The sequence below is a fragment of the Onthophagus taurus genome, chromosome 11, assembly GCF_036711975.1.
Source record: "Onthophagus taurus isolate NC chromosome 11, IU_Otau_3.0, whole genome shotgun sequence".
Lineage (NCBI taxonomy): Eukaryota > Metazoa > Arthropoda > Insecta > Coleoptera > Scarabaeidae > Onthophagus > Onthophagus taurus.
The window spans coordinates 20,862,080-20,886,023 of NC_091976.1; the positions used below are offsets into that span (position 1 = coordinate 20,862,080).

The 23,944-nt window shown below is 32.3% G+C and overlaps 1 protein-coding gene across 4 annotated transcripts; it reads left to right on the forward strand.

The window, feature by feature from the left end:
• The first annotated feature begins 4,878 nt into the window (after positions 1 to 4,878).
• On the forward strand, positions 4,879 to 15,143 carry LOC111414382 (U8-agatoxin-Ao1a-like). 4 transcript variants are annotated; one of them, XM_023045701.2, is made up of 4 exons: positions 4,999 to 5,185; positions 10,394 to 10,466; positions 13,921 to 13,977; positions 14,567 to 15,143. In XM_023045701.2, exons 1-4 carry the CDS (start codon positions 5,089 to 5,091, stop codon positions 14,700 to 14,702), a joined length of 363 nt encoding a protein of 120 aa, XP_022901469.1. In that variant the 5' UTR covers positions 4,999 to 5,088; the 3' UTR covers positions 14,703 to 15,143. The 4 variants fall into 4 exon arrangements, with proteins under 4 accessions (XP_022901471.1, XP_022901470.1, XP_022901469.1 ...); XM_071200689.1 differs by having other exon boundaries at positions 5,002 to 5,185; positions 14,540 to 15,143; XM_023045703.2 differs by lacking the exon at positions 13,921 to 13,977 and having other exon boundaries at positions 4,879 to 5,185.
• The last annotated feature ends 8,801 nt before the right edge of the window (positions 15,144 to 23,944 follow it).

Sequence of the window (23,944 nt, forward strand, 5' to 3'; positions counted from 1 at the left end):
TTTCGTGCCGAAATAAAAAGCATTTTAAAGCGAACCCAATTCCAAGTCTACTAAAAATCATATAAATAATAAATATTGGTGTTAACATTTCTTGAATTCATCTCATCAAAATAAGTAAATATATAGGGAGCATTTGAAGTTAAATATGCTTTAATATTTAACTTCAATTGAACATTATATTGTTTTGCAATTCCCATAAATATTGATGACACGATATTTTGAATAAAACTTTACATAATTCTAATAATTTTAGAAAAAACATTGCGTCGCAAGAATTAATTAACATATTATGATGAAATAAAAGGCAATGTTACGACTACTACTTTTTCGCTCATAATTATATTTGACGATTTTCTCGGGATACGAATTAAGTTGAGCTGGTTATGCAGTCACAAGGTAGGTAAGAGAATTGAAGGGATTTAGTGTTAATCGTGTTTCCACGCCAAATGACTCTTAGGCCCACTTTTACCACCTCTTGATAAATTTAACCGATAGATAAATTGGCGCTCTTAGCCAATGAGAGCGCTTAAAACCGCTGTAACCATGGTAATTATCTATCGGATAAATTTATCAAGAGGTGGTAAAAGTGGGCTTTAGTCTGTTCTGCTCTGCAGGTAGTTTGAGCCTTATTGAGTGCTAGATAGCGCTTGCAGGTATGGTAACCTAAGCAAACTTGTTACACTTTGAACTTCCTTTTATAAAAGGTGCATTCGATGAGTGAGATTGATCATGATATTGGTTTCATCTTAGTGGCCATGATGTAATTTTGCATCTTTCACTTCGAAATATACTTGAAGAATATGGAGATGTTCATCTAGGGTTCAAGCTCATCTATGGGTTGAATGAAAAGAACATGTTTTAGAAGTGTCATCTGGAAGTGTTGTTAAGAAAAATTTTACAAATTGATTTGTAGCAGATTTTTAAAAATCTTTTAAATTATGACCATCATGTTATGTGTCATTATCTGGTATATCGATATTGGTAATATTACTGATATTATATAGCCTTCAAAAATTTACACATTCGCACTAGAGTTTTTAGTTAGAACATGAACTTTTAATTTGAAATCACATTTGCATCACAAGAGCTGGAATGAGAGCAAAACGTTTGGAAGAGTATTCAGTAGAAATTAAGCATAGAGTGCTGCATTCCAGATCTTAAAAAGGAAAAAATCTATGATTTTTAAATTCTACCAGTGTCACACTAACTAAGGAAAAACTCAAAAAATGGTGACTCATGGAAAATAGTAAATTTATGCTATTTTATATGCACAAAAGTTATATATTATGTAGATTTATACTTAGGAATGAGAATCATACCAAGGTATTATGTAATGAAATATTCTGCAAATGTATCCTACATTCGCTTTGCTTCTAAACTTGGTCTCTTAACTTGCTCTCTAATAAAACATATGCAATCATAATAAGAGTGACTTATGAATGTGATAGCAGTGATTTTCAGGTATTCATCTGGAGGTGAAGCATGCTTCGGTTCAATGTGGTTCATTAAGACCACATTGAAAAATCTTACAATTAAAATAGACAGTTCAGCTGTTAATAATTACATAGAATATATCTTTGTTTTTTGCCCACAGTGAGGAAAACTTCAATTTCTGTTCAAATCATTCCGTTACTTTTTTCCATTTCTAGGAAGTTGACAATCTAACAAAAAACGAAGGATTACGAACAATTCAAAGGTTAAGCTAACAAATGATTTCTTGTTTAACAAACTGAGACACAAAGTTATTCGACTAATAATATTGAAGATATGCAGCTAAGTTGTAAACTATACAGGATGTTTCACTTAAAACTCCCAGGACAAGCATCTCTGAAATAGGTAGAGATATCTTAGTTTTGTAAGAAGTTGTTGTTAGAGTACATAAATGACTTCAGTTCTTAAATATTATTATTATTCATTATACAAAAACAAAGATGACGCTGCAGTCAAAAGAAACTCCCTTCATCACAACGTTTTATTAAGTGCATGTGATAGAGCATCAAAAACTGTACAACTTTCCTTATTAACATTGATTTTAAAACTTAGCGGATTCGAAGATATTTAACATTAAAGAAGAAAATAATTGAAATAAAATTATTCATATAAACCGACATGGAACATTCTTTTCTAACATAAACTAAACAATAAAAGTAATAAAGAAAATAAAAAGCAGAATTACATTTTAAGTAATAATTAATTATTTTCGCCATAATAATAATTGGAACAATAAAGAAAAACTTATAAAAACTGCGAAACTACTTCCATTTTCATGCACGCACAATTCGAATCGTCTTACCAATTCAACAATCGTCTTGGATTCTTGCGGTTTAGGTACTGAGTCACTATCTGTGCGTTATGTGGAGGTGCACCATCTCTCTGAAATCACGTCGGTGTTTTTAATGCGTCCAGCAGTTCAGAATGGTTGTTCTGCAGAAACTCCAGGTCTCGGTGACTTATTGATTATAAGGTTGTTTGATTATTTGTTTGTGCGGTCCAACTAAGATTGTCTTGAGACCAATATCGATTGTTTTGCTTGCATACTATTCCATTATTATGAAAACGATTTTCGTTGCACCACAGAATGTTATTGAGAAAGTTGTTTCTTTATGCCAAAACTGAAAATTCAGTCAGGAACTGAAGTCAACGGATATCGTCGCCTAATGGGAAGTGTTGAACAAAATTTACCGCAAAAATGTATTTGTTTTTTAAATTCTATGACTTGTAACACAAATTTCCGTGTTCTTTTTGTAGCCGCAATGATTTATGCGAACTGTTATTTATTATTTGCAAGATCATTGCAGTTTTCATCACCTCGAACTCGTTTGTCTCTATCATTTCTGTTTCTTAAATGTTCTTAAATTGGTAAGGTTTGTGGATAAATTTATGAACGTTTCCGATCTGGAATTAATTGCAGTCTGTATAATCGTAGCACTTCCAAAGATTTAACTTCTCTTTTCGATGTTCGATCACCTAATAAAAACTTTTCATTAAAGGCAAAGTTTTTTTAACTGCAGCACCATCTTTATTTTTGTACAATGAAAAATAGCAATACTTATAAGAACTGAAGTCATTTACGAACTCGAGCACAAACTTCTTACAAAACTACAATATATCAACTCATTCCAGAGATACTTGTCCTGCGGGTTTTAAATGAAATGCTCTGTATATAAACTAAAATATTGTTAACTTTTACAACAAAAGTGAATATATTTAAAGCGCTCTAAAAGAAGATAACATATTTGTACATTGGATGACGCATACAAATTTTAAAAGAAATCGTAATTGTAGACACAAATTGCATAAACGGAATGAAGTTATAAAAGATGTGTAATGAGTCGTATTGACAATTTTCTTATTAGCGCAAAAACATCGCTATTGAATCGAATAACGGTTTAGTCGTTTTGTTACTTGATTTTTACTGCAGCCCAACCTACTATTGTGTTAGACAGCGGATCTGACACTAACCTTGCATGCGCGATGTGCTTTGAGCGTGCAGAGATTGAAGACGGTTTTAGTGAAATTACTACATGAAAAGATTGTTACATGAGATATTACCGCTATCATAATCTACAGTTGTGAATTATTGTCCTTTAACCATGATAATTAATAAATTAATCCAGCCTGCATGGATTCGTTTTAATGTATTCATTAACACTATTCATAAATTTATTTCAAAATTATTAATAATTCATTTATCATATGCCTATTTCAATAATAAAATTGTAATAACTAAATGAAAAATGGTAACCTTTCGGATTTGACGGGATTTGGTCATATATTTTCGATAACACATCGAGTTGAAATAACATTTCTTGTGCCAAGAACAGTTTCGAAACCCAATTTATGCTCATTTTTTAACCATAATTCTCGTTTTCAATTTTCTTTTACAATTTTTCTTCCTCGCAAAGATTAAAAAGTAACTGATCAAAAGGGTTATAGTTGTGTAATTTAACCTTGTTAACACTCCAATTGATCCGTGGAACTCCGACTGTTCTCTGTAATCTCCTTTACAAGAAATTTACTGTGTACGTCGGTTTCGGGTTTAATCAAAAGCTCTGCGTGACGTGAGGTTCTTAAACGAAATGATTAATGATGGATCATCTTTGAATTATAACTTGATCAGATCTTGTTAAATGTTAATCAAATAAAGAATGGATTAAGAAAAAAATTCTTATTTGATTATGTAATGTTGTGTATAATCGATTATGTGGATGATGATTCACGAGAAACGTTGGGTAACTAGCTTCGCTAATTTAGTCCCAGTTGAACTATAAAAAAGGCTATCATCGATATGTAATAGAAACTTTGGTGTCATGTAACCAGTTAAGGGAAGAAAAAAAGTGGTAAAATTTGACGTAGAATTTAAATTTACGAGATAAAGGGGAGGTCGTTAAATAGAATTAACCCTCCTCGTAGTTATTACGAATAATGGGACCCTTTTGGCAAATTTTTTCACTAAACTAATATTTGCTTTAATAAAATTATTAAAAAAATTCTCTTTTATGCTATTTAATGAAAATTTTTTCTTTAACTTTTCTTATCTAAATCGTTTTTAATAAAATTTTGATTTATGGAGATTTTTTTGAGTTGAAATGTATTGCACAACCTGCTTTTTCATCTAAAAATTTCATAAGCAATATTACATATTTTTCAATAAAATAGATTCAATTTGAATAAAACCCTTTTCCTATTCATCAAATAAGAAGTTGAAGTTTCTTATAATACATATTTCCATCTATAACGTATCTATTTTTCAATACATATTATCACTATTTCCTTTTGGTCGTCCTACGCAGGGTGAGGAACGTGACAACCAACGATGGGTGCGTGGGTGGGGTCCAAACGACACCCGTATAAGCGTCGGATCGTCGTTCGAAGGACCTCACTCGCAGGTTGTCGTTCGTCGGTAACACAGTGTGCTCTTAGGAGTCAACGAAGAAGCGCCATAAAAACGACGACGATAACGACAAACTTATATTATTATTAAATTAAGGGAAAACACCCTTAAATCAAGTTGGTTTAGTTTTAACTGGGGTTTTCTTCAGTCTTAAAGGGCGTCTAGACGCCCGTTTTATATTTTTTTCAAAAAAGATGCGGTCGACGACTCTTGTTGTTACCGCTTGTGTGCTTTTGGTCGTTGCCACTTTAACACCATACACAGGGGCTACACCATACTTTCAAGATGAAGGTAAGTTTTCGTTTAATTCTCCTTTTTACAACTATTTTCTTTTCGAAAACTTTTCAAATTACATTGCTTCATAAAATATTGTTTCATAACAAATTTTCTTTAGTACAAGAAAAGTTTTAAGCGGAGTGTCGAAACTAGGTGTCAAAAACTTGTTAACCCGTACTCCACTAAATAAAGTTAACGATAAAGTTAAGGTCGAAGTTATTTATTAAAGATCTTGTTAGATGTTGTTTTCGATCAAGCTCGAATGAAGTTTATTTCCCGTTGAGAGTGCGATTCAATTAACTGTACCAAACATTAACTATAAGGTTTCTCGGGATATTGACAGGATATAAATTGATTCTAGTCACGTTTTATCAGTACAAAGAATTTCTAAGATTCATCAACACTTTTAGGAATGTTAAGAATTTAAAAAAAATAAATTTATCAAAGTTACATAGATAACAAAAAATATCTAAAAATAAAAAATATGGATTGAAGGTTACTTAGAAAGTTCTCCTAGATCATTTTGACAGCGGATTTATCTCTTCCAATTTCCTGTAAGGCCACACCGACCACACAAAGACACTTACCCCCTTGATATATCACATTCTTGGGGTCGGAGTTTCAGTAACAACCCAACAGTGTATTTCGTTCAATATACTTTACTCCGCTCTATTTCGCCTCCTCGTGTATATGACATTGAGAAAACCTTGCTGTTTGCATACTCGTTTCAGTGGCTTTTTCCTATGTATATCCAAGATAACGATAATAAGAAAAGATTTGTTTAAAAACAATTTAATTTAATGTTTGATGAATTAATGTCACCTTTGGATTGACAATAACGATTTGTTTAAAGTTTGAACTATGAATGAGGGTTCTTTGTGTTTCATCAGATAAGACCGTTTTGTCTTCCCTCCCTTTTGGATAATATCCGGGGGTGGATTGAATAAGGAAAGTTGTAGAGTTAACAATAAACCGACGTACGATAAGCTTTGTAGTTTTTTTTTCAGAGAGTTTGTAAACTCCAAGTCGATTCTTTTGTAAAAATTCTTAGAAAAATAATAATTATTTCGCTGGTTTTCTAAGAACTTTGTGAACTTAATGTTAACTAAAATCATTATTAAGTTGACGGCGAGGAAGCATTCTTGGTTTCCAGAAAGAACAAGAACTTGAATTATATTTTTAAATAACGCGATTTACATGGAATTCCGAATTTACTATAATCTAAGTAATTACTTTTAATTACTGTAAAAACTTAGAGAAGGTTGGAAACAAGATTTTGAGAAGGGTTTCGGTCAGAGTGGATAGAAATATCATCAGAATTATTGTATGGAATTAGCAGGATCGTAGAGATAGAGAATTAGCTAGACGAGAAATCGGGTATGATTAATAATAAATACAACCTTATAGCTGAATATCTATAATGTTGGGAAGAAGAAAAAGTAATATTGCGCATCTTCATCTTTTGCATATTGGGCAAAAGATGAAAAAGATTCTCCAAATTGTATGGAAATGATTGGAAAACGACTGATTATATGTTGATCTATAACGAGATAAAATAAAGGGTGGTGGAGTGGGGAAAGATGTTGGGTCATGTAAATTTATGATAATTATATGCATGTGTAAGCAAATAATAAGTGTCGGATACAAAGTCGAACCAATATCTTCATTTTATAACGAGCTTAGAACTTTATATCTTTATAAATCTGGATTGTCTTCCATATCTGGATTTGCAATTACGTCGGACAATATAATATAATATTTCGAGGTATTTGCAGATTAATTGGCAACAATTAATGCTATAAAATCCTGAACGCTTAGAAGAATTAGTTTTTGTTATAAATATTAATGACCATTCTTCTGTCTTCTTAGATGCCCCTCTTCTTTATTTAAGTTTTCTCCATTACATACTTTTTTAACATTTTGAAAGAGTTGTGTCTGGTGATGTGGACTTCCAACTGTCCTTCTAATCTGTCTTTTTGGTGTTTACTGGTGTTTTACTAGTTATCCTTTTAATACTATTCGCGGTAAATTTCGCGGATGTGTTGTCATTTTGGCTTATAACACTTAGTTTTGCTCCTATCTTCCCGTGTCTCTATTCCGTATATTATTATGATCCTTATACTAATTTTATAAGCTCTTATCTTGCTGTGTATTCGCATGTATGGACTTGACCACACGATCTCTCTTAAGCATCGTTATAGAGATCGCTTTATTAATTTTTCCTGGATCATGTCTGTTGGAGATATGAAATCCAAGACAATTGAACTGACTAACTTGTTCGATGGGCTTATTTTCTATCACAAGTTTGCATTTTATTCAGTCTTATTCAGTTGTTACTTAAAAAGCAGAACTTAAAAAGATTATCTTCCGTTTCTACCATAATTGCTGCATCGTCTACGTAGCATATCCCTTACTATCTTTAGTTATTCTATAATTTAATGACTGTATAATTCTGTTCATTATCAGCTTAAACAGGAATGAGTTTAAGCTGCCGTCTTGCCTAATTCTAAGAAAAAATCTCCAATTATACAACTCACATTTTAGATTGTAAGAAAGTTTTTGGAGTTTCCCTGGCCAGATTATGCACTGCTAGGAGAAAGTTAAAAGCATACTAAATATAAAAGATTAATATTAGTCTTCAGTCTTCCTTCATCATTCCTTTATGGCTTAACTGGCTAATTTCCAACATTAAAAGTTACAGCTAATTTTTCTGCAACCAATCATTGCTTTTATTTTAACAACCATCCTCCTGCCCTAGAGCCTTAATAACTACTTTTAGAGACGCTTTTCATTCTATCCTCGGCACCTCCACCAAATGCCTCATTCTCCTTAATCGCTCGATTAAGAAAGCTACATCGATCTACATGGTCCTCGTACACCTGAGTTTTCTCTGAAATCTGACTATCTATTGGAGAGCTACTAAACAGCTTTAATCCTTTCTAACGTTTATGTTTTCCTTAGATCTGTCGAACTAAATCGAGCAAACTTCCCCTTACTTCACACCTTACATAAACCAGTAAAGCAAAGCAGTAGATATCCTACGAAACATGAATTTGGCACTAGGTTTCCTGTTAGTAACAGAATCAAACACCTAGTAATTGGATTTGCCCCAATAAATCACAGAATATGTGTCATAAGATTGAAATTTTTCAATATGAGCAACAAACGACAAGTATTTGTCCACGTCGCATTGCAGAGTACAAAACATATCTTGTTTGGTAGCATTTTTTATGGAAATAATTTTTGTTGATTTCTTAGTGATTCTTGTTCAATAATTCTTAAATAATCGAAGTAAACCTCTGTAATATTTGCTTAATTTAAGGACATATATCACAAAACCAACGTTACGGGAAGTTAACCTCTACATCGTGGTTATTTTGATAAATATGGCAGTATTAGGATTAGCGTCTTAAATCAATATTAGAAATGTGACGTAATTGGTAACCTGCCTAATTTAGATTTTACGTTCCACGTTTGTATATTTCTAGCGTTTGAAATTTAAGATGTGCAAGATTTATTTCTCAAATGTTAATGTTCATATTCGAAAACAACACCTTTTTTGCTCCACTCTCTAGACCTGAAAAAGAAAAAAAATTTAGGTACTAAAATGTTGCTATCTATCTACATGCAAACAATTTTTCATTAAACCTCTTTTGTCCAATTTCAAAGAACCATACTCCTTATTTTGCTGTATTTTCTAAGAACCTCGTTCACTTTTGACGAGACTCTGACGTTAATTTTTCTTTCTTGGAAAATTGTTAGAAAATCAAGTTGTTTACGTAGGCGATTTTAAATTATAATCGATTAATTGAGTTATGAAAATGGTTTACGACGAATTGTTCAAAGTTGTTAAATAAAAAGAACTTTATTCATAAAATGACCTTGTTCTCTAATTTTGTTTTTGATTAAATTTAATGTTAAACACGTTCGATAATGGCTGTAAACGAGGAAACGGAGGTCTGGATGTAATTTCGTTATGTCGTAACTTTCCTTTTTCGCGTGGAAAGCCGGAAATCCTCGTTAAATATGGCGTACCCTCGGTTTCGGACGTAAATCCTATTTGTTTTGTTCCTTTATCGAATACTAAGGAATTAAATGTAATGATACTAAAAAGAAGCTTTTACGATTACAACGCTATCTATCTAATTATAAAGGAGTAAAATATTTAACAAATACTTAAAAGAAATTGAAATAGAAACGATAATCGTTTTCTATATATAACTTAATGGATCTCTTAATGTCGTTTTTTTAATGTTCGATTACTTGTATTATTTATTGGAGAAAATGGAAAGGGTGACATTGAATTTTTTTTCGCCATAAAATAAACATTCGCCGCTCCTCATTCAATTGCAATAATTACATCAGTGTTTTAAAATTCACTCTGTTAAAAAATTTTTAATTATAAAAGGTTAATAAGTAAACATAGTTAAAAATTAAAAAGCTTTTTCTGTAGAAAAAATTCCCTACAAAATAGGAGAAGTTATAAAATATGCTCTTTTTTCAATTATCCAACAGGATTAATTTTGAAAATGTACAGGAAATGTTTCTATTTCCAAGCAGTTATTAAAATTTATGAGGGTTATTAAACGAAAGTCATCATATAGAAAACGATTTTATGACCAACCCAATTTATCGTCATTCCCAAATTAATCCGATAAAACTACGTTTTCTTATTTTGGTGATATCTAAAATGATATCTAATATGTTTAATACTCGTAATAATCGTATTCAAAAAGAAACCATAGATTCTTCTTTATCATTGATTATTAACCAATTAGTCAATTACCCTTAATTAGACCCCTCCCTAGTACCACTAATTATGTTTCTTTACAAAGTGATCGATATCAAAATCGCTCATGTATGTTCCTCAGAGACCCCGGTGACACGTTTCGTCGGAATGACCCTCATGTTTAATTGACTTGTTTACCACTTCCCCCATCTCTTGATTTACGCACACGCTCTTCAAATTCTCCAGTTCCTACAATACGAACCTGTCATGTTGCGAGATTGATGCCGAAGGCCTGACAAACTTCAAAGCAAACAAAGCTTTTAGATTCTGTATGATCGACATTCACAAACACATCTCGTTATCTGTACCATATTTTTCAAGCGTATCTCAATAAAACGATAAAGAAAAGAAAAGTTCGATAAGGTTTATTTTCTTTTTTGATTTATGGTACTTTTTAATTATGTTTTTTTTGGGTATTTTCATTGTTTTTTTAGATGAAGCTTTGCCGTATGACGAAGACTACATAGATAATAATGCGTTGGATCGACTGTTGCAGTCGGCACAAAAGTAAGTTTTTTTTTAAAGAATTTTTAGTAGTTAGTTGAGTTAAAATTACATTGAAAACGCTATTTGCTGTTTTTAGAAGCACCTTTTTAGTGCACCTTTTAAATGTATTTTGTTAATGTTTTTTTTTCTTTTAGAGTATATGTTCTTAGAATAATTGATTAAAATGTCCCTTGAATGTTTTTGTAAATACATAAAAAGAAGTTTTAAGGATTTTTTTAAATATAAATTTTGTAACTGTGGTTATAGGAATAAAACAAAATGAATCATGAAGAAAAATCAATAAACTTTAAAATAAAGAACAATCAATGTTAATTCTTAGGTTATAACTACATTAAACTAAATGGCATAAACATTTCATCAATTATTGGTTATAACAGCTAATAAATACTTACCTTGTTGCTCAATTACTCAATTATTATGATTATAAACATCTTAAAGGATTTGCTTAATTTGAACCACAAGTATATTCAGGACCTCTTAAAGTATCTATTTTGTAAGGAAAGAAATTATTTAAACAAAGTAATGTCGTTTGAAGGTAAGTAACAAGAATACAACATACTCCTACTGGTTGATGAAAAATTTGCAACGTTGAGATTTTGTTAGAGCATATGGAATTATATTATTTCAATTCCCTGGCCATATTACACACCAACCTTTGAAGGTTGGGCCTATTTTACTCAAGCTCAAGAAACGTTCTTTAACATAAAGGGAATAAAATATATCAAATTTTGGCAAATGTTGAAACAACTAAATCAAGCATATGGCAAAGTGGCCACTGTGAACAGGTATATCTTTACAGATGACCAGTTTTCACCAGTTGATGTTTTGCAATCTTCTGAAATAGCTATCAAATCTTTTAGCAATGATAATGATAAAGATGATAATGAAATATCGCCATCAGCAAAGAGGAATCCACATCCAAATGGAATAAAGTTGTGCTACATCTACAGCCAGAAAAGCAGTGGTGGTAACTGGTACTGTGATGTTTCATGATTTTGTGTAAAAAATCAAAGAATATTTAGAATTATAATAGGTATGTTCGCACAACCCAGTCAAACCGGTTCTCTTCTTCTTCTTTCTCTTCCCCAGCGTGCCCCTATCGTGGCAGTGGGGATGGCTTTGGATCCATCTTTTGAAGTTTTCCCTCTCCCCAGCAAGACCTTTGAGCTGCTGTATAATCTTCTCTCGGATGGCCGCAATCTGCGTTACTGTCTCTTACCATTGTCGTTCTTCGGTTTCCTCAATTGTTCTCTCGGCAGGCTGCATTTTGAGCTCTTTTCCAATAAGGCTGCTCCGTACTCTGTCGCGTCATGTCTCTCCTGCAACCATTCAGAGGGATTTCATTTGGCCTGCATTAACGCTACTGATGTTCCTTCTATTTACGGTCCAGCTTTCACTGCCATAGGTAAGTATAGGCACAATGACCGTCTTATAAACCGGCTTACTTTATTCTTTCCAAACACACACCGATTTAGGGTATAGTAAGCATTGGTAACCTTACATTCTATGTGGATGTTATCCACCTTTTTCTCTGTCCTCGTTATCGCCATAACTTGACTCTTCACCTTCTTCAACGTCTTGCCCCTCTCTTTTAATGTTCCTAACCACCATTCTCAAACTGGATTCAAACTTGAACTACCATTATCAAATACGCACATGTCAAATAATGCAAGCAAATGTATTGACATATTCCACAAATTTCCAATTAATTGAATGAGCTCAACCAGCTACCAGAAATATTTTTTGTAATTCCATTGTTACTTTAGTTACTTGTGGCGTGATCCTGACAATATAACAGCCATATATAATTTCTGTTCAACGTCGAGAGTAAATCAATGAAATCAGTTATTTATCAGCAGTTATAGACAGGACTAAATCTGCTGTAACTGTAAGAATTTACCTAAATTGAGCTATTGAAACGCTATAGTTCAACTTTTAATATCTTTTTAATGTCCTAAACCTGCCATATCTAAAACTCTCTAAACTCAGAGGTGTGTTGCTGATTCCAGTCATGTTGGGTCGTTTATTTTCAAAGTTATGAATCGTAAGAACTTTCTGGAAAACATTTCAAAAAGGCTCATTAACAAGTCTCATCTCGTGATTACCAGAATAACACTAGTAAGAAGGATATCGTCAACAGTTGAAAGACTGCTATCTTATTCTACAAGTTGGGGCAAAGCACCTCGATCTCGGAAGTTTCGTTCAACTCTTTCGTATCGACGGGTAAATTGGTGACAGCTTGTCGAATGTTGTTCTTCTGATGAGCCAGGGTCCTAGGATGATCGTTGTAAACAAGCGATTTTAGTTAGATTTTAATTAGATATTCCCATAAAAAAAGTCGCAAGGATCTAAATCAGACGACCAAAACAGTCATTGACACACTTTGTTTGCCGTTGCATTGTCCGTTCGTTTTCTTCAAAAGCTATGGTAGGGCACGCTGATGAAGTTTTCTGGGGTTATCAGGGCCCCAATAGCACATGTTCTGCTTATTTACGGATCCCAAAATGTAGAAGTGAGCCTCATCACTGAAGAAAACAAATGTGTTGCGAGGCATGCACCACAGCCAATTTGTAGGTATGAAACTTTAGTTCTTCGTTAATGATTCATCTCACAGAACGAACAGACAACCTAACAGCAGCTGCATGTTTGCGTGCAGAGCGTTGAGGGCATTGCAAAAAAAGAAAGCCTTATCATGTCAATATTTTGGGGTGACCTTGCTGTTCGTGGAAACCCCAGATTTTTTTTCTTCACATCACCAGTTTTTCTGAAATTGTTTACCCATGAAATAATCGATCACGAGGCGCAATATTGAAATGGATACAGAATGTACGATGTGTGGCGGTGATTGAACGGCCATTAGAAAAGTATGCCTCGATATTGAATGCATGCTTCCACTTCGTCCATTCCATGATTAACGCTACGCCTTCTGGAATTTGGCGCATTTCACCGCGCCAAATTCAACCAAAATAAGAATTTCTATGAATATGTTTTCATTTTTAAACGTAACGTATTGGCGTACTGAATCGTTACTTGCAAGCTTCTTTGTTGTTTCAAAAATTCTATCTTATATTACAACATTGAGAATATAAATTTACCAAATAGACTTGTTTACAATAGACAGTAAACTTGTGGCAGAAACGCACAGATTTATAAAAGGGGATTAATGAGACAATTATGAAAATATGATAATTTTACAAAAAACATTTTAAAATAAATTCGAACTAGCAAATGATACAAGCCCTTTTCAGGATATATTGGTTTAAATTATAATAACATTTAACTTTGAATGCAACTAAATAAACAATGATAAACTAACTATCATAATTAGGTAACAAATACAATCATTTCTGCCTTGTTTATCAAAATTGAAAAATGATTATTATATCAAAGCTGAAACAATTTTATTTAAGTTAATAAAGATTTCTCTGATTAATTAAATTTTCTCTTCTATTAGCGGCTATAAATTTGTGCACACGAAGCGTCAAGAAAAGAGCAAAGAGGATGACGAACCGTAAGGGCTTTTATTAGAGTAGTTTTCTCGCCCTATCTCTTTCCCCCTCTATATCTTCTTGTACATGACTATTTCTATGCGTTATTTTCTTACACCCCTTTTGCTTTTTTCATCCCTTCTCGGGTAATATAAAATTTATTAGATGGAGCGAGGTTGAATTATGAGAGGCAATTTCCGGTAACAATTCCCGGTTAAATTGCGTGGATTTTTTGTTTTTTTTTTTCTGTTTTTCCACTTCTTGTCAAAGCTTTTCACATTTTTTTTTGTGAATGTAAAGCTGATTGTTGGATTTAATTTTTTATTATGAAATATTCGGGACATTTTTGTTGTTGTTTTTTTTATTTAATCTTTTTGATGTTTACCTTTAAAGTTTACATAAAAAAATTTTTCTTGGAAATATTTTTTTTTGTAAATAGTAGTTTTTAAGTGGCTTAGTAGATCGCAAAAAAGGCTGATTGTTAATACAAAACCCCACAAAATACACAAAAAATAAGTCGTTTAGGTGTCCGGAATTTCTTTATAAGCCTTATGTGGTCATAAGAAAATTTCTCTAATTTTTCAGACGTTCTTCCTTAATTTACCTTTTCAGACGAGCTTGTATAAAGCGTGGTGGCAACTGTGACCATCGACCGAACGATTGCTGCTTTAACAGTTCTTGTCGATGCAACCTCTGGGGGTCCAATTGTAGGTGTCAACGCGTCGGACTCTTTCAAAAATGGGGATAAACTTAAATAAAAAGTCACTTAAAAAAATTAAAGTTAAAAAATCTCCTTAATAAAAATGTAAAAAATGTAAAGGTGATTTTTAATCTTTAAACGTTTACAACGACCACGGCTTCGAAATCTGGCTATCGATTTCAGAAGGATTTCAAAAATTATGTTTTAAATGTGTGATGAATTATTGTATTTAAAAAGTACACATTTCAAAATGTTCAGAAAAAAACTCTTTCAGTTCTTTATTTTTCACCAAGAGCTTAAACGTCCGAAACTTTTCTTTTATTTTAATTTGTTTTTCTTGGGACTTTGAGTCTTGGAATTTAGGGGTGAGCCCCTGCCTAATTGGGGGTTATTCCAGCCACACCTCCAAAGAGGCAGTGTATGCTAAAATACCCCTTTCTAAAAATATACATAAATGAGATACAGTCATTAAAGAAACCTGAACAAAAATCCAAAAAAAAGTATATTTAAAAAAAATATATTAAAATTAAGAAAAACGTAACGAGATAAAAAACGAAAGGCATTGTAATATTACTACTGTGTATGTTTGTATAGATGTAATGTGAAACAAAATAAAATTTAAAAAAATAAGAAAAAAAATTAAACTGTTTAAAAGAGGACAACGACGAAAGGGACACTCACGGCACTTCTTCCTCTATCCCCGATATTTTTCCTCGTTAAATAAAAAAAACTTGCATCTCAACGTTTTCGTCGCGGAATCGGAGAAGAATCCGTGCGCCCTTACGTCTCAAAGTACTTATATTTAAAATTAAATATTGTAAAAGTATATATTTACTAAAATACAATTAGTGGATTCGATCCTGTATAAGAATTATATCTTTCTATGTGACAAGGGTACACGATCCAACTGATTCTGTCAATATTAAATATATATCAATTGGCCTAATGTTCTTTTTATTATTCATTTCCTATTTAAAATCCAAAGAAGAAGATTTGAGTAAAGGTAAGTAGAGAATTTGTTTATAACAGAGTTAATTAAAAAAAATCGAATCACCGGTATTTGTAAGATCGAAGAAATTATTTTTGGTGAGTAGAACCTGGATTAAATTTGCTATAAAATGGTATATAAATCGTTTTAATATCTCAATTCGTTGTTGAGATACAATGTTTTAAATCGCTGTTTTATCATTTAATCACAAGTTAAATTTAAAAAGTCGTATCACTGGGGTTTATAAGATCGAAGAAAATATTTTTTGTATGTAGATACTGGATTAAATTTGCTATAAAATGGTTTATAAATCGTTTTGATATCTCACTTCGTTCTTGAGATATAATGTTCTAAATCACAGTTTTATCATTTAACTTCAATTACTATAAGTCAAATTTAAAAAATCGTATTTCTGGGATTTATAAGATCGAAGAAAATATTTTTGGTATGTAGATACTGGATTAAATTTGCTATGAAACCGTTTTTAGATCATCTTGATATCTCAATTATTTTTTCAGATATATTTCTTTCAACCTTGTTGTTCATACACTTAACTTAATACAAGTGAATATGTATTAATGAATTAAAAATATTATAATGTCTAAATTTGTAAATGTAAAAAGATGATTTTTATTTGTTTTAATACTAATTAAATTTGCTTTAAATGGGTTCTTATTTCATGATGATATCGCAATTCGTTCTTGAGATACAATGTTCTAAATCACAGTTTTATCATTTAACCTCAATTACTACAAGCCAAATTTAAAAAATCGTATTACTGGGATTTATAAGATCGAAGAAAATATTTTTGGTGTGTAGATACTGGATTAAATTTGCTATAAAATGGTTTTTATATCATCTTGATTTCTCAATTACTTTTAAAGATACAATTCTTTCAACCTTGTTATTCATACGCTTAACTTGATACTTGATATAATATTATAATGTCCAAATTTGTAAAAGTAAAAAAACGATTTTTAGTTTTTTTAATACTAGTTAAATTTGCTTTAAATTGGTTCTTATCTCATGATGATATCTCAATTCATTCTTGAGATACAATATTTTAAATCGCAGTTTTATCACTTAACCTCAATAATTACAAGCAAAATTTAAAAAATCGTATCACTAGGATTTATAAGATTGAAGAAAATATTTTTGATAAGTAGATACTAGATTAAATTTGCTATAAAATGGTTTTTATATTATCTTGATATCTCAATTACTTTTAAAGATATGATTCTTTCTATCTTGTTGTTCATACATTTAACTTGATATAAGTGAATATGCATAGATGAATTAAAAATATTATAAAGTCTAAATTTGTAAAAGTAAAAAAACGATTTTTAGTTCATTTAATACTAGTTAAATTTGCTTTAAATTGGTTCTTATTTCATGATGATATCTCAATTCGTTCTTGAGATACAATATTTTAAATCGCAGTTTTATCACTTAACCCCAATAACTACAAGCAAAATTTAAAAAAATCGTATCACTAGGATTTATAAGATTGAAGAAAATATTTTTGGTAAGTAGATACTCTATTAAATTTGCTATAAAATGGTTTTTATATCATCTTGACATCTCAATTACTTTTAAAGATCTCGAATTTGATGTCTGTACACTAACTTGATATGAGTGATTATGCATAAATGAAATAAAATGTCCAATGTCAAATTTGTTAATTATTATAATTCTGGAAATAGATTATTTAGTAGTTTATGAAGTAAGTTTTGAGAAGCATCGTTAAATATCAACATCTAATTTTGTTTGCCCAGAAAGAGAGAAAGAAGCAGCATTTTTTTTGTTGATTACAAGGTAAAATAAAAATGATTACTATAATCGTGTAGCTATGTATTCATAGTGTCTTTGATGGTGGTTTTGTACTTAATCGATTTATTGCATTCGTAGCAGATAAATCAGTATATACTCTTTGTGCATGATCGGTATAATATGCCCTATAAACTTCCCTATGTAAATGCGATATAAATATGATGGATACGAATGCCGCCATGTATATCGATATGATATACATACGTTGCTTTGTGGCTATACATTTACAATTTATTGTCCGCGCATCACTTTTCCACTACGAGTATGGCCTTATCTGTTTTTGTTATTTAAGACTTTTGCTGCTGTTTCGTCCGCATACCCCTGTGAAGTTTTTCACTTCACTTGTGTCGTTTATTTTTGTAAGTAGATCCTCCATCAATAAGTTCCAAAATACTAGTTCTGACAGTAGCTTTGAAAGACCAATTGATTTTCTTCAGTCGTTTGAAAAGAGCGTTCCAACGTAGGTTAACAAAAACACTTGATATGAAGAAAAGTATTGCACATATTTGCAGTCTTTAATTTCCTGTACACCTTTAACCTTCTGTGAACTTTTAATTTGCTATAGAAAATCTTGTTTAGGATTTTTCCTGAAAGACAAAGGTCGTTGTTTTTGACATCATGTAACGCGCGATGCTAGAGTGATTCAATTTTATCATTTTCTATCCTGCATCTGGGATTTATTGGTGCTTAAATCGGCGTCACATTAATGATCGAGTCCCGATGGTGATACTATCATAGGCGATGACCTCAATAATAGAAAATTGATCGGAACCAACGGTTTTTTTGTTGTTAGGTGGGATGAATGAGTGAATGAGAAAGTCTAGAATGAAATCTCCACATACTTGGTTAATCCTTTCTACTCTCCAAGTTTCCATAAGAAGAGTCATAGCCGGGATATGGGAATTTTTTACAAAAGCACTACTACGATTCCAGTTTCACCAGAAAGCTCGTCATCTGCCGAGGTATCAAGCAAGAAGACATCTTCAAACCAGGATCAACTCAATAAAAATTCGGGGTTTTATCAATGTTGAAGATCACTACTATAGAGTACGACTCATTTCTTGCGAAATTATCACCCATACCATGTCTTCTCTGTATTACTGCAGAAAATGTGACGAATTCTGGAAAATCCCACAAGGTGATGCTGTTTTTCTTTATAAATAGATTACAACATCATCTGTACATGACAAAGACATTGTAGTATCTTTAACATCTAACATTTGCTATATCTGCTATCTGGCCGTCATTTGCTAAAAATTTTCCATGAACTAAACACTTCTGGCTATTAATGAATCAATTTTTATTAAATGATTCCTTAAAAAAGTGTAAAAATAAAATCTAAATGTTGTGATAACTTTCAACAAAATCTAAATTAAACATTCATAGAATGAGGAAATGAAACCGCCTTAAAATTCATTTAGTTCACGACGTTAAACCAAACAATAGGAAGACTTTATCTTTGCGCTATTGTAGTTACTCGAAAAGATAGGAAATTAAGTATTCGTGAGGACATTAACGAGATTGAAACGATCATTTATTAAACTTAAAAGGGCAAAGACGGCGACGTCAAGTTTCTGTTACTGAAACTATTAATCAAACGGAAAATGTAGAATCAAATTCGTACAAAGAAATCAATCGAAAATAAAAATAATTAAAATACTGAGAAAATAAGTAACTTAACTCAACACAATCATTCAAATGAATTCGAATTCCAAGGTTTAATTACGTGATTATACTTCAAGAATAATAACAGGCAAGGTTTTAATTACGGCGTTATTTGAAATTCTCCCGATAACATTCTATAGAAACGGAAAACCAAAGTGAATCACTGCCAAGAAAATTTTTTTTAAATTCTTCGTTTCTGCGGTTTTGTGTGTGAATGGAATATGAAGTGACTAAAATCATTTTATGAATCACAAAAATTAAAAATTTTAAATAATGAATGAAAATTTTATATTTGAACCTTTATTGACCTTCATAGTTATTAAAACCTTGTGAATTATTCCAGATGTAGGTCGATTCAAGAATGAGTCAGTGGATAAACTGTAAACGATGTAACGATGTCACCGGTTTTCGTTGCGATCTCTATAAGACTTCGTGGATTATTCAAAAAGGTCAAAGGTGTATTTAGAAGAGTTAAATACAGAATTTGACAAAGTAAATTTTAAAGGATTCGTTAAGAGAAGTTTAAATATTAAATAAATCTAAAATAAATTCAAGAAAATTTAAAATTGTTAAAAAGACGAATAAGTTTGTTAAATGTTATTAATGATTGGAATAACCTTTCAATGAAAACCTACATGTATTAATTAGTGCGTGGATAGTTCATTGATTTTGTGTTCAAAGTTTCCAAATAGAAAGGAAATTGGATGATTTAAATCGCCATAAATGGTTTCCAAATTCAATTGGAGTGTTATTCGCTTGAAATTACAAAATGTTGGATAAATCTGTGTTTTGGGGCCCAATTTCACAGTGAAAACAACACGAACACAGGGCCGGATTGAGCGTTGAATTTCTGTATTACCACTCTTCTACGGTGAATATGTGTGGAAGAGGGACTGTTTGGTCAGCGGCTTTATAAGCATACCTAAAACCCACGGTGCATGTGAAACAGTTCGACCGATGTGTCCGGTAACTCTAACCTTGACGAAGAGAGTCGATGACCGCACTTCAACCAACTCCACAAATACTACTCTTGCTGTCTTGTCTCTTTTATTGTTAATTGTAAATATTTTTCGTATTTGTTAATTAAAAACGAATTTTAAATTGGAATATCCCTTTAATATTAGTTATAACTCAGTTTGTACGACGTAAAATAGAGAACGCAAATATAAAATAAATTGCATAGGTCCTCTGTGGGTTACAATCCAACTGCAAAATGAAATCTGTCACTGAAAACCGCCTCAAACAATGCTTCTTCATCTCGGAACAATATCGGGTTATTTGCACCGAAAGTAAATAGAAAGAAAACTTTTCCAATATATGTCACAAAATTTTCACAGGATTTTTGATTTACATCTTTTTAAATTTATTTACATCGATCAATTTTTACCACTTCTATTTTTTGAACAATGATGAAACAATCAATAAAACATTATTTATTTTTTCTTATTTAGAGTATGACATCAAGACAAAATAAAGTTACAATAATATAGAATGATAGAGTTAACCAGGTTTGGCGTGGTAAATCAATACCAGGACGTTTTTGGGTAATACCAGTGATGGGCGCTGGGTAAATACCCGGCGGGTAGGTATTTCTAAAATGGGTATTTATCCGGGTATTTACCCCGACCCAGGGTAAATACCCAAACAGTGGGTATAAAAGTGATACCAGTAAAAATATATCGATTCCAATAAAAGCCCTCTGCGTCCATTGTTGGACATAGACCTTCCCTATTCTGTGGTTTGAATACAATTGTTGGTCATTCTTTTGACGTCTACTTCGTCTGTTCGCTCGCGGTCTTCACTCAAGCAACCATTTTGTCCACTGCTCATTCTTCATTCGCACGATATGGCCCGTCCAGTTCCACTTAAGCTTTGCCACAATGTTGACCACATCATTTACGCCAGTTCTTCTTCGTAGGTCTTCATTTCGTATGTAGTCCCTCAGAGTTAGACCCAGGATCGACCTCACCATCTATCTTTGCGCAACTTGGACCCTCCTGGCAGTGGTTACCATTAATGTTAAAGATTCGGAGCCTTATGTCATAACCGGAAAGACGCATTGATTGAAAGCCTTTCGTTTAGTTCGCTTGTTTGATTATCTCTCGATACACGAACCTCATAGCCAAGATTACATTGCTGTGAACCCTCTCAATCTCATTATCCCCAATGTTGATGTTCTTCTTGTTGATATTTAGCACGACTCTTGCACACACCTCCTTTAAGTCGTTCATCATTAGTTTAATCTCTCCAAGGCTATCCGATATAAGAACTATATCGTCCGCGTAGCGCAAATTATTTAAGCATTTGCAATCAATGTTTATGCCTTCTTGGGTCCAATCCAGTTGTTTAAATGCACTCTGAGGACTGTGATGAACAATTTGAGTTCCAACAGTGTCCCGCCTTGTTTTACTCACAATCAGTACTTTACTACTTTTACTCTCTTCAATACTTTCATGCAATTTTACCGTCATTGTAGCATTCTTGTAGATGTTATAAATAAGTTTGGTATGTCGATAAGCGACTCTGCATTCTTGAAGTGCTTGCAAATCTGCCATCAACTCAATTTAAATTAAATTTATAAATACCTCAAAATACCCATCTTGGGTAAATACCCCCGGGTATATATCCAGGATATTTACCCTTGAAAATAAATACCCGGGTATTTAACAACACTGGGTAATATATAGGATTTAACTTTCTGCTTTGCTATCCATTCTTGATGTCAAGTAGTCAGGTTGACTTCTTCATCTGCTGTTTTTTTGAGGTAGGTTTTGATTGCTAAAGATCTTGTACTCTTTCGTGAGGGTATTTATGCGACGCAGGTTTAGGGGTGATGTATGGCTCAGCATACAACCCAACCCAACCCAAACTTAACTCAACCTTTGCGGTCATTCTCATCGTGTCATTGAGTTGAGCATAGATTCTGTGGAAATGAGGACTGTTAAGACACACTATCAAGTGTGGCTTTCTGTCAACTTTGCTGGTGATTGCTTGAATGAGCCATTTCCGGAAATACCGTTCCAGATTCTCTAGGTTGGTTGACAGGATCTCCTCTTATTCTTCGAACGATATACATCTTATTGCAAGAGCTCAGTTATCGGCGTAGCTTTTTACATCTTGTTTGTAACGATCTTTGTAATAGGCCGTTCTTGACTTTTCTTGATAAGGATTTGCATGAAATAACGCGGAGGAACTTACAGATCCTCAACTTCTGTCCATATAGTGTCATAGGCTGCCGATAAAATGATACTGAGGTTATACATAATTTTTGGACTGCGATCCAGATTGAGGTTCGTGAACAAACTTCATAACAAAAATTATGCGAAGGACTATTGTGGATTTTTCGTGATTATAAAGATGACTGAGTATTATTTATAAATCTACGCATTAACTATACACATAAATTGTTTACTAATGGACGAAAACTTTCATTGTGAAATAAAATAGTCTTTAAAAGTAGTCTCAAAAGCATCAAAGTAGTCTTATGAAATATTCCATAGAAATGAATTCTTCCATTTTATGACAGCGTTTGGAGAAATTTTAAATTACTGCTCCATGAGTGATACCACATAATTAATTTGGGACTCAGGTAATGAATATGTTAAGCCACATATAGATTATAGTGAAGGAGTTATGCTTAAACAACAGCACCTTTGCATTTGCTAACAACTAACAACTATTCAGTACTTACAGTATTTACCTTTCAGTGAATACAAGAGGATCACCATCTCTTTTTGGGGTGGTATATCGCTGCTCCAACACATCTTATAATGACTATATGCAAGCGTGTCAGAACTGGATCTTTATACTACAACGTAAATCACTCAGGACGCTAGCGGGCTTGCTTATAGGCATGATATATTCGTTTTGTATATTGCAAAACCATAATTTGCTCTTATGTTCATCATATTTTACTTCACACAAGTGCAAGTGATGTCAAAAGGGCAAATGGTGTATAAATGAAACATATTTGATTAAAAGAAGTTCACGAATAAATGGCCAAAATAATTACTTAATATTTTATAAGGCAATGATATACAAAATTGATGATAACAGACAGATAACGCAGGAAACTATTGTGGATGAACTAAAAGAAGTCACAGAATTTATATACACAAACATGACCAACTTGACGAAGATGTAGAAAGCTCAATAAATCACAAAAAGGACAAAAACGGTTATATTCGCAATCTTCCTATACTGTGTAGAATCCTGGACTATCAAAGAAGCCGATCAAAAAAGCATTGTGATGTGGTGTTGGACAGACGCACTAACATATCTATACTGAAAGAGCCCGAGATCTAATACAGATTGTCCACTATTTGCCGGCGACTAATTTTGTAATATTTCCGCATATATTCAGAAGAGATGAAAACAACTTAGCCCAAGAAAAAGTAGATGCAAAAGACCGAGGGGAAGATCGCCAACTAGGTGCCTGAACCAATTAAAAGAAATAACAGACAGTTTCCATTAAGGCGCACTTCAAAATGCACAAGATTTATTCTACCAGTTTTGGAAAAATAAAGTAAAAAAATGCTCATAAACATGGAATCTCTACTTCACAGTTATCTATGGACTTATATATAGCATCTATGGATATATTTAATTAAAAAGCACCGTAAACTTGAAGATTTATAAATTTATGATTACCTGCATAAGCTTAATTATGCAAATTGATTGAAATTTAATACCGAATGCGTGAATATTAAAAAATTGTGGAGAGCGGTAAAGAAAACGCAGATGTTATTTATGTTGTGTAACATGAGCATATGCATGTTTTGAACGTCATTTTTATTTAGACTTACAA